General features: G+C 45.8%; 1 protein-coding gene across 1 annotated transcript in view; it reads right to left on the reverse strand.

The window, feature by feature from the left end:
• The window catches only part of Parp12 (poly(ADP-ribose) polymerase family member 12), a 35,345-nt gene extending 17,970 nt beyond the window's left edge, over positions 1-17,375 (reverse strand). Inside the window, exons 1-5 of the mRNA XM_059257612.1 lie at positions 16,875-17,375; positions 12,615-12,750; positions 9,827-10,127; positions 4,855-4,956; positions 1,315-1,438 (exon numbers count right to left, since the gene is read on the reverse strand). Coding sequence (XP_059113595.1) covers positions 1,315-1,438; positions 4,855-4,956; positions 9,827-10,127; positions 12,615-12,750; positions 16,875-17,218 — 1,007 coding nt within the window. The 5' untranslated portion in view covers positions 17,219-17,375. The remainder of the gene's footprint in view (positions 1-1,314; positions 1,439-4,854; positions 4,957-9,826; positions 10,128-12,614; positions 12,751-16,874) is intronic.
• Positions 17,376-17,398: the final 23 nt, after the last annotated feature.

Consider the following 17,398-nt stretch of genomic DNA (forward strand, 5'->3'; position numbering starts at 1 on the left):
CTAAGGTGAGAGAAGTCAGTGAAGACAGCTTTGGAAAGTGAGCTGAATGGAGACTCTTTTGGGTGATGAGATACTGCATCTCAGACTGCTGGCTACATAAGCAAATACATTTGTCAAAAGTCACTGAGCTGTATACTTGAAATATTTATACACAACACTGTCTAAAACTGCTTCAAATAGAAAGATTATGGGTGGTATGTGAGCTATTTAATCTTCCTAAGGGGAATAATTTGTTTCACATTCTTAGCCAATAGCAATTTGCACATATGCACACTAAGTTCAAAATCATTTTAGATATTCAAATTCTCTTTTTAGGGGGCTCAGTGGTTAAGAGTACTTGCTGCTTTTACAGAGGATCAGAGTTTGGTTCCCAGTACCCACAGTGGTAGCTCACAACTGCCTGTAATTCTAGGCCACAGGATCCAATACCCTTTTGTGACCTATGCGGGCACCTATACTCACATGCACCCACATACACACAGATATACACATAGATATAACCAATAATAAAATAAATCCCAAACTCTCTTTTCCTTTTAGTAAAGATTTATTTATTTTTATTTATGTCTATGGGTATTTTGTCTGCATACATTCACCACGTTAGTGCAGTGTCTGAGGAGGCCAGAAGAGGGCATCAGATCCTCTACTACTGGAATTACAGACCGTTCTTAGTGGCCAAGTGGGTTCAAATGCAGGGGTTCTGGCAGAGCAATGATAACTTTACCTACTAGGCCACCTCTCCAGTCCATGCCCAAATTAAAATTTTTTAAATTACCTTTTTAGCAATATATTGCAGCACATTTTAATCCAAGTTATGGCTAAATATTTAAAAGAAGGCTATCTGAGATTTCCTTATTTACTATGAATTGGCTGAGTGAAAATGCTAAGAAAAAACTTAAAAGAATAAAAACATTCAGGTTAAACAGTTTAGCTGTGTGACTTTATGGAAAAGATTAGAAATTCACAAATTATTATCTAGATTTTCTGCAATAATGAATAACTGCATATGTGATCAATCCTAGCAGCAAGTAATTGAGGATACTTGGTCTTGGTACCACCTTCTTTTCTCACAGCTCCTCCCTGAATGGAGGAGAGTGGGAGAACAGATAACTGACTGCCAGGATAAACACAGGCTTCCATCTCCAGATCAAGTTGATGTGATGGTGCGCGTGCATGTGTGTGTGTGTGTGTGTGTGTGTGTGTATACACATGTGCCTATGTATGCTCATACTATTGTTTAAACTAAATCCCTTATGCTGTACACAAAAGGCCAGGCACAAAGCCTGGATGAGGGGTGCGTTTTCATTCTCCTACCTCTCTTTACTGGGGTTACTATAAGCCTCTTCAATAAGCTCCATGTTGTTCAAATCCTTCCATTTGCCTCCATCCAAGAACTGCCACCGATATGGCAAATGGAAATGAACTCTATAGCACTTATCTAAAATAGAAACATAAAGCAGTAAGACACCCTAGCAGTAAACAGTGTGTCCCCACCCTACAATTATCAATGGGAGTGGTCCTGATCACTGACCTGAGAACATTCTGAGAAGTTACGAGGAAGTTGTGTTTTGTTAGTGCAGTTACAGCTGGGCATCTACATACTGGAATACTATGGGTCTTACCATGTGTGTCTTTCCTTTAAATGAGACATTTCAATAATTTTTTAAAAATGTGTAGGTCTAGAATGTCATTTCCTGACTGTAAAGGTGATCATAAGAAGGTCATCGGCCCCAGCCCTACAGGGGTCAGTCAAGATGCTCCTTGTCTCTATGCACACCACAGCATGTGTATGGGCAGATATCAGATTCCAGATTTAACTCCAACAGTAATCTATCCCAGAATCTAGCTTGATGGCTGAGGCCTATAATCCCAGCTACTTGGGAGGCTGAGGCAGGAGGATCACAAATTCAAATTAAAAACAGGGTTGAAAATACAGTTCAGTGACAGAGCACTTGCCTAGCATAGACAAAAAACCTTAGCTGGGTTCAATCCCTAGTAGAAAGGAAGGGAGGGATGGAGAGAGGGAGAGAGGTAAGGGAAAGGAGAAATCCATCCGACTTCAACGCATCCCACTGAAGGTGGCTTGGCAATATAGTTCCAGCTGCTGAGATGTCTTCTGGGTATCTGCCTAGAGACTCACCTCTTCAACACACCCCAGCATGTCTTCACATACACTGCTCTGCCCATCAGTACCCATGTCCTCCCCTCGACTTTTTCTGTCTTTAGGTGCCACAGGGCTCAGGGCCTCCACTTCAAGCCCTTGCACCCTGCCTCATCTTTGCTTATGCTGGCTCTGACATCCTTTCAAAAGCCCTGTGAGCTCTTGACACATCTGTACAGAGATGGGGGAGGGGTTGGGAAAAAGGCCTAGAAAGTTCACTGAACTCTGACCTGGAGGTATAGTCAAGATGTAAACTATTAGATACTCAACCAGGTGCAGAATGTTTCTATATACAAAATAGGAGACAGAGATTAGTAGAACTCTAACTAAATACACGTACATATGCAGATATTTCTTGTAGAGGAATGAGGAAAGACTTCCTCTATTTTGCACGTTTCTAACTGAGTTATAAGAATGTATTCTATAGTCTCCAAAAGTCAGCAACTGGTCATGTGAAACAAGGAAAGTACAAGTGTGCTAGTGCTGTATGCGAACAAATCGATTAAATATTAGAGACACACACCAGGACATGTATAACACCTTTACTAGACAGACACCCAAGGACCAAAAAATCATTTTTTGTTTTAGAGGACCTACCTGGCTGCTAAGGAAAAGGAGATGAAGATTCATTTCTTATTAACTATAGTTAATCCATTTTTAATTCATAGTTTAAAATAATGAATTTAAGTTAATTTAACACTTGAAAAATTAAAATTTCCTAGAATCTGCACATTCTTTCTCAATATCAGATCTTTCCCAGAGTCTACAAAAAGTACTGTGGTGGGGGAGTACCACAGAGGAACATGTTGGCATTGCTAGGGCTTGTCAAAGAACAGGCCAGGAGCTGGACAGGCACAGCAAAAAGGAGCACTTAGGCCAAGAGGCCTCAGAAAACAAGCTGCAGGTGTCCAGGCAAGGAAAGCTCTTAAATTCAACAAGGCAGGACACAGCCATCTTGGGGACTTGCAACTCGCTGATCTGTACAGAGTTTGGGCTTATATGACTCACAGCAGGCTCAGAGATCTACTGGATTATTGACAAGGAGTGTGCCTTCCCAACAATGAAGTACTGGGTCAGGCTGCAGTTATGGTCCAGAGGTTGTGACCAAATCAGAGTTCCTATTCCCTCTTTGAAGGGCACTAAAGGAAATGATTAGAAGTGGGCAGAATGCACCCAAGTGTTGAAATGTTATGTTGATAAACTCCAAGTACAGGCAAATTCTGGGTGGCCCAAGGAAAACCTCCCTGGAAGAAAACACCTCCTAAAGAACAGTATCTCTCTCCCCCACGGTCACCACACTGAGACCTCAGAAAGGACCCAGGGACCCAGGGCTGTGGCTAACAGCAGGCTAGCTGGAGGCCCATGGGAGAGAGCACCTCAAGCACAGCAGCTGGCAAGAACGTTGGCACAGCAGCAGGAGCAGAAAGCAACCCTTCCATGGCCATCTTCCCTGACCCTCCACCCTCTTTATCAGCTTCCTCACTTCCCTTCTAATGTTCCCCAACTCAACGCAATCCAGACTAGGCTTCCCAGGTGAGTTATGCAAATGGAGTCAACTTGGAAGGCAAAGCACCCACATCCATCTCCACTGCCTCCCTACACCCCTTAATACGACAGGGTAGAGAGAAGAGTAAATGTAATGGAAGCAATAAGTACTACAAATAAAACAGGATCCTTCAAGAACCCCTAAACTACAAAGCAAGCAGAATAAAACTGAAAGAAAAAGAAAGAAAAATAAATATTTTAAAAACAAGAATGAAGGGGCTAGAGAAATGGTTCAGTGGTTAAGAGCACTGGATGCTCTTCCAGAGGATGCAGGTTCGAATCCCAGCACTGACACAGTGGCTCAAAACCTTCTGTAACTCCAATTCCCAGGGATCAGACACTCTCTTCTGGCTTCCTTGGGCACTAGACACAAACAAGGTGCATAGACATACATGAAAGCAAACCACCCATACACAAAATAAAATGTAATCTGGAATGAATAAAATGTAAGACAAAGCGGCACAACATACAGCAAGTGTTTACCAGGAGGAAGGATGAAGGAGGACTTTCTGCTCTGCTCTGTAATTATCTAACTCCTTCACAAAGTGAAAACAGTCATGAACTGCTTGAGTGACCTCTAAAGACTGAAATGAACACAGTGTTTTGGTGGCTGCAGTCACAGAAGCTGAGAAAGAATCTTCAGTGAAAGGCTAAGTTGTCAGTGAAGAACACAACGCTTTTGTGAAAACACTGACCCACACAGGAATTACTGTTTGTAGAAAAGGACAGGTAAAGGTCCCAAGCAGGGACCACTGGCCTAATAACGGAGAAACCCTGAGCAATCCTCCAAGTGTGAATACAAGTGTTTTCTCCTCTTCACTGAGGTCTTCCTAGTTTCTGAGACTCCCCTAGGCCTACTGTCACCCTTCAGAAGTGGCAATTCTTTCAGCTTCCACTAGATTAAGCAGCCTCATTTCATAAAGTTCTGTGGTCACTTGACACTCCCTGGTAGAGATCCAGATTGCTATATTCCCAAAAACTCATTTACAGTTTCATTTTCAAAAATTCAAATAATCCCTTCCATTCTCAACAAAGCAGATTCAGAACTAGTTTGGCAAGACCTCGCCTCTCTATAGGGGTGCCTCAAAGCAGTTCCAGGAATGAGAAGCAGTCTCCCCTCCCATGAGAGGAAAGAGCTTCTAACTTACCTTGAAAGCTACAACTTTTCCGAATGTGGTACAAGCAAATCTGATCACTCTCCTCCTGGGTCGGAGCACCTGGTGATGCAGAACCTGAACTGTCTTTTCTTTCTACAAAAAACACCACACAATACGTCAGTGTCCATTGATGCTTTTCATGTAGGATTACAGCACTTGACGGCAAAAAAGAAGACAAAATTCATCTCCTGCACAGACAAAAGTGACCTAGGCAAACTGGAGAACCTATCCTTCAAGGATAAGAGTGCCCCAACCACACAGGTAGGCACCTGACTTTTAGGGTGAATCCTACAACACTCAGCCATACAGTTTTTTACTAAACCCAGGACACCACAGAGAGGTTTTTTTTTTTTTTTTTCAACTCTTACTATATCCATCCAAGTTACTAGAAAAGAAAAAATTGAAGGGCATTTAAAAAAATCATATTTAGTTTCTATGGCAAATATTTGTCAATGAAGTCTTTAGAACTGGGTACTAATAAGAAAAAGGTAATTAATATATGGGAAGTTTTCATCTCCAAATAAAATATTCTTCATTTTAGTTTGCTTATAAGCTCTTAAGTTCTTTCAAAGTGTACCTTTCTCATTACCACTCCTATTACATTTATCCCATCCACTTAACCCAAATAAGAAAAACCTTTACAACCTTTCCTCCTTTGCCATCCTATCCCCTGTATTTCTGCTATCCGCATCTTTCCTTTTCATTCTGTAAACTCCCAGATGTTCTGCAGGCTGGGCCTCCAAATCCACACCTGGGAGACCCTCTTTGTAAGACTTGAGCCACTCAGAAGCAGATCCTCCCCTCATTTTTTATAAAGTCATAATCCAGATAATGCTCTAACCATTATCTAAAGCAAAACCTTTGTGGAGCTGGGGATTAAAAAAGCATCTGAAGAGACAGGGAGGGCAGCTCAGTCAGTGCTTGCCCTGCAGGCTTGAGGGCCACAGGTCAATCCCCCAGAACCCACATTTTTAAAAGTCTGAGTGGGGCTGAAGAGATGGCTCCACAGTTAAGAGCACTGGCTGTTCTTCCAGAGGACCCATATTCATTTTCCAGCATTTGCATGGTCTCCAACTGTCTGTAACTCCAATTCAAGGGATCCAACACCATCTTCTGGACTGTGGCCACCAAGGACTCAAGTGGTGCACAGACAAGCAAGACACACGTGTACATATACATATACATATACATACACATACACATACACACACACACACACACACACACACACACACACACACACACACACTCAAACTGAAGAAAATACAAAGAAAAACTAGAGGCAGCAAGAATAATCTTTAACTCCGACAATCAGGTAAGACTGCAATAGTCGATACGTTTGCTGGCTGTCTTGGCACTGACCTGATATTTTAGGGAAAGTTCTATTAAAAATGTTTTCTATATCAACATCTAAATGAGTAGACGGATAAAATGATGTGCTTTGTGGGGAAGGCCTGTTCTCATGTTTACAAAAGGCTAACTCAGGCCCAAGACAGAGACCGAACATGGCAAATTCTCAAAGTTGCTGAAATGAAAAAGCAGAGAACCAGAGTTTGGAACCAGAGTTCCAAATGAACCAAATTCTCATAAGCTCCCTCAAGGGCCACATTATTCATCCACATACAAAAGGCAGTTAAGAAATGCTTATTAGCTGGAGAGATGGCTCAGTGGTTAAGAGTACCCATATATGCAGGCAGAACACTGTATACATAGTAAAGAAATGCTTATTAAAGCTGGGCGGTGGTGGTGCACACCTTTAATCCCAGCACTCAGGAGGCAGAGGCAGGTGGATCTCTGTGAGTTCGAGGCCAGCCTGGGCTACCGAGCAAGTTCCAGGAAAGGCGCAAAGCTACACAGAGAAACCCTGTCTCAAAAAACCAAGGGGGAAAAAATGCTTATTAAATAAAAACCTTTAGCCAGGCACAAAGGCATACACTTACAGCCCCCGCTACTAGGGAGACTGAAGCAAAAGGCCATTTTGCCTAATTTGAGGCCAGTGTGGAGAAAAGAGTAAGATGTCACTTCAAAAAACAGTAAAATCTTATGCAAAATCTAGCTTCAAATTTTTAGATTTGTGTATTTAATTTGGGGTGTCTACAGAGATCAGGAAACTAGAAGGGACACATGAGGAAGAGAAAAGGCCATAAGGCAGGCAAGGGGTTGGAACACCAGTAGATGGGGGGACACTGGGGACTAAAGATTTTTTTTTTAATTTATTTATTCATTATGTATACAGAAGAAGGCGCCAGATCTCATTACAGATGGCTGTGAGCCACCATGTGGTTGCTGGGAATTGAACTCAGGACCTCTGGAAGTGCAGTCAGTGCTCTTAACCTCTGAGCCATCTCTCCAGCCCCCGGGACTAAAGATTTAAGCAGGGATAGGGGCTGGAAACGGTGGGGAGTAAAGGGTTGGGGTGCATTAACGGAAACTAAGGCTCTATGAAAAGGGCTTATGGAAACACACTGCTTTATAAGCTAATTTAAATTAAATATGTCATTTTAAAAAAGGAATTTGAGTAGGAAGTACATTGCATGGATGGACAATTCTTTCCTCCAGAACACCTGGGTTACTAAATAAAATCTCAGTCCCAGTCATGGGCTACCTGTCTATGAGTCATTGGTCAGGGAGGTCCCAGAGGCACACCCACCAAAACAACAGAGGCTATTGCTCTTGGTTGCTCAGCATAAGTAGAAGATTTCTGAAGACACAACATACTTTGATTGGAAAACAGAGAAGTCAAACTGGAACTGACCTGAAAACATCCTCCCTGTTGGCTAATTTTCACAGTGGTAAAAGGCACAAGGCAGGCCACTGGAGGAGAAAAGTCATCAATGGAATACCCAGCAGTGGATTCTGCAAGCTACATCCTGCCAGGCAAGATATGCCTACTGGTACAATAATAGCACAACTAGTGTGGTGTGTGGGTGTGGGTGTGTGTGTGGGGGGGTAACCAATTGCTTTCTGATTGGATTTTGGCTTGCTCTATAGGAGAGAATTCACACTTGGTACTGTAAACCTAACCCAAAGTCCATGGCTGGGGAGGTCATAAGGCATTAGAGGGTAACCTACTACTGCTGTTTTGCTAAATGTACATGTTGTCAAACCACCTTTTAAATATGTATTTTATACCCATCTAGTAGTGCTGCTCTCAACCTTGGTTAGAGAAAATGTTTTTTGCAGTGAGTAGCAACAAATGCAGAATTGTAACTGGTCAAAGTGCCAAAAATAAGTGATGGTTAAGTGCTTAGCCCTAAGTAAGACATTTGTATTAGCCCCCCTCAAGGACCAGGAACTCATCAGAAGGGGGACAGAAAGAACGTAAGAGCTGGAGGATGAGGAGAGTGCGATGAAATGCTGCATTCTAGACAAAAGATGGCCATTGCACTCATGCATTTATAACAGCTATGGTTTACCTACACAAGATTAAGCCAGTCAACATTCCATTAGGAATGGGAGAAGGGTTCATGATGCTCCACTCCTAGCTGAGGAGCTATTGGCAACTGATTGCTGCTTTGGAGAGGGAGACTCATCTTTCTTTGGTGGTACAGCCAATGGTAGGTTGTTTAATCCCAGGTGGATGGCCCCATACCAGTAAGCATGTAGTCAGCACTAATGGGGTTCAGTGGTAAGGACACTTGTTGCCAAGCCTAACTAACAACCTGAGTTTGATCCCTGGACCCACATTGTGAAACTGTCCTCTGATCTACACACACAAATAGATGTTAATAAGTAATTTTTAAAATGATAGTGTAAGGGATCTAAAAAAAAAAATGAGTCAGTGTTTAAGAATATTTGCTGCTCTTCCAGAGGAACCTAATTCAGTTCCCAGCACCCACATGGAGGCTCAAAACCATCTATCATTTCAGTTTCAGAGGATCTGATGCTCTCTTCTGACTCTTATGGGCACCTGCACACATGTGGCATACATACAAATGCGCACACACACACACACACACACACACACACACACACACAAATAAAAGTGAAATAAAATCCTTTTTAAAAACCACAGAGAAGTTGGAGAAGAAAGTACTGGAAAGAACTGGAAAGAGTAAGGAAGGGGATTTGGGTTGGATATGATTAAGAAAATTGTATACATGTATGAAATTATCAAAAAATAACTAAAAATTATACTTTAAAAAAAATCTCTACTAGAGGCTAATTGGCTCCTCTTCCTGAGGACCTGGGTACAATCCCCAGCATCTACACAGCCATCTGTAATTCCAGCTCCAAGGCCTCCAACGCCTCTCCTAGCCTGTGGCCCCTGCAGGCACCAGAAGTGCATGGAGCACAGACATACCTAGAAGAAAACACCTATGAATGTAAAATATTTTAAAATTTAAACTGAAAAGTCCTCCGTCTATCTGTCACTAAGCCTGACAGACTCTTAAAAAATAAATCCCCCCACACTCACTCATGTTGAGAGGCTACTATGGGCCAGGCACTGTCTAGGTGCCAAAAAGAGGCAGAGAATGAGGCCAAAAAAAAAATTTTTTTTTTTTTTTTACAAGGGGGGAAACATCTGCTTACTCATGGCAGGAAAATGGCCAAGGCCACAGCTTTACAAATGTCTTCTTGCATTCATTTGTAATATTATAAAGAATGCCACCTAATGGCTGCCCCTAGAGCTGCATAATCAGCATCTCAACTCTAGGTCCCTCACTGAAAGGAAAAAACTTCTCCAGAGATAGAAGGCAACTGCACAGGGAGGAGCTGACCTCACTTCAGTGCAGACCCAGATCCTCCTGAATTGAAAATGCACCAACCCCAACTCACATCATCTAGAATGCTTTGTTTGACTACGTCTGGATTTCAACTCATCTTAGGAACCTCCTAGCTAGGGAAGGATCAATGACCGTTATTAAAGAAGGCCACAATTGCACAAAGTCATATTCTATTTACTAGCCAACAAAATGCAGGCCCCAAGCCCAGGGCCTACAGCACTTTCCACCAGCCTTACCGGAAGTCCCCTGTGGACCCGCAGGATAAAGGGACACTTTGCTGAGGGCTGAGCCCTGATTCTTGATGTCATACGCATTCCGGTAAGTAGAGAGCAGCCTGCTCACCAGGTCAGAACTTACACCCAACCTTTCCAATTTCTCCAGATTCTCCGAGTTAGTGACCTCGTGGGACCTCTTACAGCTAGTGCCGAATTTGCACTCTCCCTGTAAGTAGTACTGGCAGATGTGGAGTTTAATGCATTGCTTTTGAAATGAGCAAGAGCCGAAGGGTCCATCGCCTTTGTTGTAATGTAGGCAGATCTGTGACAAAGAGGGAAAGATGTCAACCCATGAACACCGTACACAGCGCACCTCCTCAGTGGCCATGCCATGGGGGAGAAGGGGCCTCAGGGTCAATGTATGAGTTCACCATTCACATGGGCCATAGAGAGCTCATCTCTCACTTAAGACATGGATACCAAAATGTTCCCTAAGATAAAATTACTCCGAACATGCCTCTCCCGGGGAAGAGCCACAGACCTTCAAAGGATCCAGAACAGTAGCAGCCTCTATCTACCCCATCTACCTATCCTTCCCCCCACACATAGCCTCACCAAACCTAGCATCCCTTTCTAGATAATTTCTCCCAATTTTCCTTTCTAAATTCAAAGTCAGAGAGGTTCTGAGGGCTAAGGCATCTCAGAGAAGGGCAAATACCACCCTTCACTTCTCAGTGGAAGTGGAAGACTCCGAAGCTCAAAAGCCAGAGGCAAAAAGACACCTGCTGCTCAGGCCTGAGGACCTGACTCCAATACCAGAGTCCATCTAACGTAGGAGAGAAGAACAGCTCCTGGAGGTGTCCTCGGACCTCCACACTGGGGCACACTCACCCTCACCCTTGTACACATGTACTCCTAACAAAGCTAACACATTTTATTAAGATTTCATCAGCTAGCCCCAGTCATACAGCTAGTCATTGTATTTGTTGTTTGTTCAACTGGGTTGTTGGCAAACTGAAACTTTTTTTTCTGGTTTATTGATACAAGGTCTCCCACAGCCCAAGCTGGCCTCAACCTACAAAACTAAAGGAAAGATGAGTCCTAGTCCTCTGCCTCCACCATCCAACTGTTGAGTCACAAACAGGCACGACAATGCACAACTACAGACCTGCAACTTGAACCTCAATCAACTGCCCCTTCGCTACACTTCAAATACTTCACCATGGAAGCTGGCCCACCTACAACTCCTAGGCATTGCATTTCACAAGCTGCAAGAAATCCCTCCAGGGCCGTTTTCTTTCAAAGATTCTACTCTACAGATGGTCTACCCAAGAGAAAAGCCAGATATCAATTCCAACAACTGCCTTGTACAAGCTGCTCACCAGCTTTGAGATTCCATTTTTTTCAATCTCTGAAATGGGTAAAACTCCACCAATGTCACAGACTTGTTGTGGTTACTAGACAGGAAACATGAAAGTGTCAAACAGTGCCAGCATATAAGGGGTGCCAGACTGCCCTCGTCCTCACTTACCTTCCAGCACCCAGGACAGGCCTCATCTATCCCAAAACACCTTTCCCCACAGCCCAGAGTGTGGGCTCCCACAATACCTCAAACATCACCCTGAAATCATCCTGTGACTTCTCATCCCACCATTTGATTTGACTCCTTTAAGGGCAAAGCAGGGTCTTTTATCTCCCAATCACAGTACCTAACCAAAATAGATATTCCAGAAAGCTTAGCTTAATTAAATCAATATGAATTTTCAAAAGGCAGATATAAAAAGTTAACATTTATTATGTGCCACTCATGATGCTATGCTACCATTTCTCAAATGGGTGACATTAATTGTCTAATATGGAAATATCTGCATTAAAATATGCCAATCTAGTTTGTAGGCTCAACCAGTAGCAGTGCCAAAGCATCCCATGTAACTTGTCCCATCCATGGAAAATACTCTACTAGGATCCGCTGGGGAAACTGGAGGCCCAGCGGAGCCCTATAGAGCCAGGGTCCTGTTCACACTGTCTCTCCCAGCACAATGGAACACAGCACTGATCCTAAAGCAGGTCTAATCTGGTGAGTCACAGTATCCCTCCAGCAGCACCTGTGAGCCTGGTAGAACTGTTCTCGGAAGCATGCTATAGTCAGTCTCCTCCTCAGCTCCTTCCTTCCTTCTCTCCTGCCATGAATGTCATTCCTACCCCGGGGCTGTCGAAACGTTCTCTATACCTTCCCCTGCTCCTTACCCAGTAACTCTTCTGTGCTGTGAGTCTTCAGCCACCAAATGATACAGAGATAACATAATAAGCTTACACAATCTGAGACTTTGTCAGCTAATGTACACATTCTCCTGGGAATGAGGGAGTGGGTAAAGAGAGTACCGAGTGCCTGTCGAGAAACTCTGGAAGGCGGCTCCATAAACCAGTGAGTCAAGCAGTACCCAAACACACGCTTCCAGTTCCTGCTATTCAGGGACAGGCCAACGGGGTCCCTCATTCTGCTCAGTTCTAAATAACACTCGCTTCAGGCACTGGCCAACCTCACTGAGGAGCCAGCCCAACTGACAGGGAAGGAAAAGTTTCAAGAGGTGCCAAGGCTGGTCCAAGACCAGAGGAGCTGGCTATTAAATCCAGCATATTTAATTAGCAGAGATGGATATTAAATCCAAGTCTCCTCCATGCAATGGTTCGTGATCAAAATGAGGTTCTCCGTTCTCTTCAGCACTGAGTTATCTATCTGCCAACCATCTGGCTTCTCCACTATTACTTCAAAAAAGCCCTCAAGCCCCACCATCCCTCTGGCACTCACTTCCGGTAAAAGCCAGGGGTCATTCTGAATCAAGAGCTGGCAAAGCTCACTATAGGTGAGGTGGTCAACACCATGAGTTCTCAGCACACTCAGGTTATGATCAGTCTTCAAGTTGTGACCATTCCTACAGTTCTTCCTGCAAAGAAGCAGAGACGGTGTTAGGGGCTAAATCTGATCTCCTCAAACCCCCTGATTAGAGCCCCAACTTCCAGATCCTTGGGGTGTAAAACTGCTTTTGGAGACAGTCATGAGAGAGGTAATTACATTAAAATGAGGTCATTAAGAGTGGCCCCAATCCAACATGACTTTAATAAAAGGAGACTAGGGCATAAATCCATATATAAAGAAAAGGCCTATGAGAACCCCAGAAAGAAGGTGGCCATCTGAAAGCCACAGGAAGCAACCTCAGAAGAAACCAACTTGCCCAACACCTCGTCTCAGAATTCCATCCTCCAGAATTGTGAGAAATACATTTTTGTTGTTTAAGCCTCCTGGTCTGTCTATCAGGTTTTATAACATACACCTGTAATCCCAACACTCAGAATCTGAGGCAGTGGGATTACAAATTCTAGGCTAGTGGGACAACATAGCAAGCCTCTATGAAGGAAGGGAGGCAGGAAAGGGAAGGAATAGGAGAAGAGAGAGGACAGAGAGAGAGAAGGAAGGAGTAGGGTCAGGCCACCCAGTCTATGGTATTTATGGCTGACTTACAGAGCTGGTGAAATTGTTCTTCATAGCAATTTTTCACAAACACTTCCTGACCCTACTTATAAGCAGCAGAGAAAAAACAGCTATGCATGAAAACGTGATTACTCACCAGAAGAGCTGAGACTGAGCAATGTATAGGACCAGACGACACTTCTCAGCAGGCCCGTAACGAGAACGGCAGGGCCATCGTGAAAAAGGTCTCAGCACACTGGCCACTCAGCAAGCACTTAAACGTGGATTCAAACCCTGATTGGGGCAGGCATGATAGCACACACCTTTAATCCCAATACTCAGGAGGCAGAGGCAGGCGGATCTCTGTGAGTCAAGGCCAGCCTGGGCCTCATAGTGAATTCCAGGACAGCCAGGGCTATGGAGAGTCTTTCTCTCTTTCTCTCTTTCTCTCTTTCTCTCTCTCTCTCTCTCTCTCTCTCTCTCTCTCTCTCTCTCTCTCTCTCACACACACACACACACACACACACACACACACACACACACCATGCAAAAAACCAAGAAACTGAGTAGGGGGTAGAGCATGGCTCAGCAGTTAAGAGCATTATACTGCTCTTCCCGAGGTCCTGCATTCAATTCCCAGCACCCATGATGCTGGGTGTCTCTCTCTTCTGACCTCTGAAGGCACCTACACTGAAGTGCACAAACCCCTTCACTCTACCCCCACACAGACACATAATTAAAAATAATCAAAATCAATCTTTTTTTTAATGCTAAGCAGAGTGACTCATGCTTCCAGGTATTTGTACACGTAGACACACACACTCCTGGGTCCAACCCTTTTGCAGCTCCCCTCCTCCATGCTTTCAGTCCACAAGCATCTGGTGAGCACTTATCAACCAGACACTAGTACTCCACCCTAAGAACTCAGGGACAAATCTTTAAATGACTGTGGCAGTCACCTGGAAAGCCAGGCAAGCAGCGTCTGCCAGACCTCATTTAAGGTCTCGAAAGAATGCCAAGCTCCTGATCCATTCCCAAAACCTTTTCTCCTACTAGCTCCCCTGCAGATCAAAAACCCAAAAAGTCATCCTTGACTCCTTGCCCCCACCTGGTGAATGCAACAGAAAAGAACTCAAATATGGAGAGGAAAGTTTGAGGTCAGCTGTGGTAAGAAACCAGTAGCACAAAAGAGAAAGGGCACTGCAGAGTCTGGATTGGAGAGAGAAATGAGGAGGAATAACCAGGAGAGGCCATTAGAAAGTATACAACAAACCAGCAAAATACTCAGAGGGTTAGGGAAGAGCTGACTAGGGGAGACGAGAAGGGAAAATTAATTGGTGCTGCCAGTGCCAACCACACCAACTAACTGCAATAATGACGGTTACAACCTATTGAGCATTTTCTATGCACAGGCGCTGCCTAACCGTCTCATGAGTTAACTCAGTCCTCAATGAACCTGTGAGGTAATCATCTTATCAGCGTTGAGGGAGCTGAGACTTGGCCATTAAAGCCACTTGCCCAAGATTACCAGCCAGCAAAGAGCAGAGCTGGGTGTAACAAGATGACGAGCTCATGGGACCATGCTCCTGATGACCAGGCACACTGCCTCCTGAGCACAAGTCTGCAAGTCAAGAACTGAAGACTCCCTGGGCTTGTTTCTCACAGAGCTAATCCTGTGATTAAGAAGACCAGTCACAGGAAAGTACAGTTAGTCACATTCACTTTCCATTTGCCATCGAAAAAAGGTTTCAGGTAGTTTAGGAAACTACCTAGTCTAAATCACAGGCTAAAACAAAGGTGAAAAATGAGGAAGAACCACCTCGGCCATGTAGGCCAGTAAACAGAAAACGTTCAGATTTCCAGTACGAAATCTGAACCCAAATTTTGGGAATTAGCACGAGAACAGATCTTCCTTCCATGATTATGTTACCAATTAGCACATTATAAAGATTCACCAGGCAGGTGCAATGGTGCACGGCTTTCATCCCAGAAGCAGGCAGATCTTTGTGAGCTGGAGGCCAGCCTGGGCTACATAGTAAGCTTTAGGCCAACACAGCGAGGCTGCCTCAAATCCCTTCAGCATCCCTGTCATTGCACGCCCCCAGCCACCACCTGTTCCGGACCCTCTTTCTCTGGGCTTGCTGCTCCTCCTTCACCCCAGAGATGCCTCATCCTTGCTAGGCAGATTCCCTAGAGTTCTACCATCTCTGCAGACCACCTTCTCCTCAGATCTGGTCTACTCCTGTGATGGGGGCCACAGGATTTACCGCCTAGCAGCTTCCAAATCAGTACCTAAGGATTCGGTCTTCCCTTTAAATAACAGAACTCAAACTCTCTCCTGCCTTCTGTCCACGGTGGGAGCAGAAGCATGAGGCATCATTCCTCCACAGCCTCTCTTCACACTGTCACGTCTCCTTCAACTTCCCAAATCTCTCACACACATTCTTTGTGAAGTTCTAGACTATTTCTGAATAGCTGAGTCCTAGAGACCACGTTACCCAGGCCACACCCCTTAGGTAGGTCGGGAGACGGCTTAGCTTCAGGTAGGTGGGATATTTACCACTTCTAGACCTGTCCCACACAAACCTCCCACCAGACCCTCTACCGTCCAGATTTTCCTTCAACCTCTAGAACCTGATGCTTAGAACCGCCTCCAAAGTGTTGAGGGTGCAGCTCTACTTGTCAGCCTGGATCCCTGAATGACTACATGGGTCAAGGTCACTAACCCAAGGTGACTATTAGCCCGACATCAGAAAAAATGATGTCTACTATGTTACAGCAAAAGGAGGCAGAAGAGGGAAGAAACTAATTCTCCTGGATAACTGGACTAGCTTCGAAGCAGACGGTCTCAACCTCCTCTGCCAACTCAGCATCTACGCCATTACCCAAACATCTTCCTAAAACGCAAACCTGGTAACTGCCATCCAACAGGCCTTCCCACCTTCAAGGTGAGGCCCAAACGCTTCAGTGTACACAAATTCCACTAATCACGTATTGATTATACGCAGGTGTACGTGGAGAGCCAGCCCAGACTAATAAGGAGAGTAAACAGTGTGATGTGGAAGGGTGACGAGGAAGCGCTCACAAACGACATATTCTTCCGGCTGCTGCCCGAGACACTGCAAGAGCAAATCGGGAAGAGTATTCCAGACAGGGCAATGCCACCAAAGAAACCAAAGCTGGGAGTGGTGGGTGTGTAGAAAGGTACCCAAGAGGACTAGGAGACTGCGGGACCCAGGTCCCTAAGGACCTTGAAAAATCTGAGTCCCTGCTTCTAAGCAGACAAACAGGAGTTGAGTGGAGCTTTTGAGGGTTCGCAAGCCTTGCTGCCTGCCCCTCAAAGCTACCTGGCTGGGCTCCGCCTCCACTGCCCTCCGGGGAGCCATCCTCAGGTGTCCCTCCTGGTACCACACTCTATCTGAGCCACTCCATCACACAGTGCCAGCCACTAAGTAGGCGATCGATGAGCGTTCCCGAGAGTGAAGGACAGGCGAGGCCGTGGAACGGTCACCCAGTCGTCTGCCCCAAACTCGAGGGGGCGGCCGTGGAGGCCCGGGAGTGGCGGGAACAGGGCCCTCCGCCCCTCGCCGGCGTCCTTACCCGGTCCGCAGGAACTTGCAGGCGCCGTAGATGAGGAACTTGCAGAGATGCAGCTGCGCGCAGAGCCCGGTGCAGCTCGGCTTGGGGCCCTGGTGCGCGCGGCACAGACGCAGCGACGACACGGCCAGCACCACGCGCTCCGAGGCCGCCGCCCGGCCCGCGCCCGCGCCCGCGCCCGCCCGCGAGGCCACCACGAAGCGCCCGCGGTCCCGCAGCAGCCGCTCCAGCGCGTCGGCGCCGAGGCTCGCTCGCAAGCGGCGCCGCAGCTCCGCTAACTCCAGGGCACCCCCGGCCGCGCACAGCACCTGGGTCATCTCTGCCACCGCCACCGCGGCCTGGGCCATGGCCGTCGCGGACCGAGCTCAGCGCGGACGACGGCGGCGGTCACGGGCCCGGCCCCACTGCTCCTCCGCCCGCAGGATGGAGGAGACGCTGGAAGGAAACGAAACCGAAAGCGGGGCCCCGGCGGGGAAAACAGGAGCTGCGGGGCCTCGCCACGCCCCCCGGGCCGCAGCTGAGGAGCC

This window comes from Peromyscus eremicus, chromosome 3 (genome assembly GCF_949786415.1).
Source record: "Peromyscus eremicus chromosome 3, PerEre_H2_v1, whole genome shotgun sequence".
Taxonomy (NCBI): domain Eukaryota; kingdom Metazoa; phylum Chordata; class Mammalia; order Rodentia; family Cricetidae; genus Peromyscus; species Peromyscus eremicus.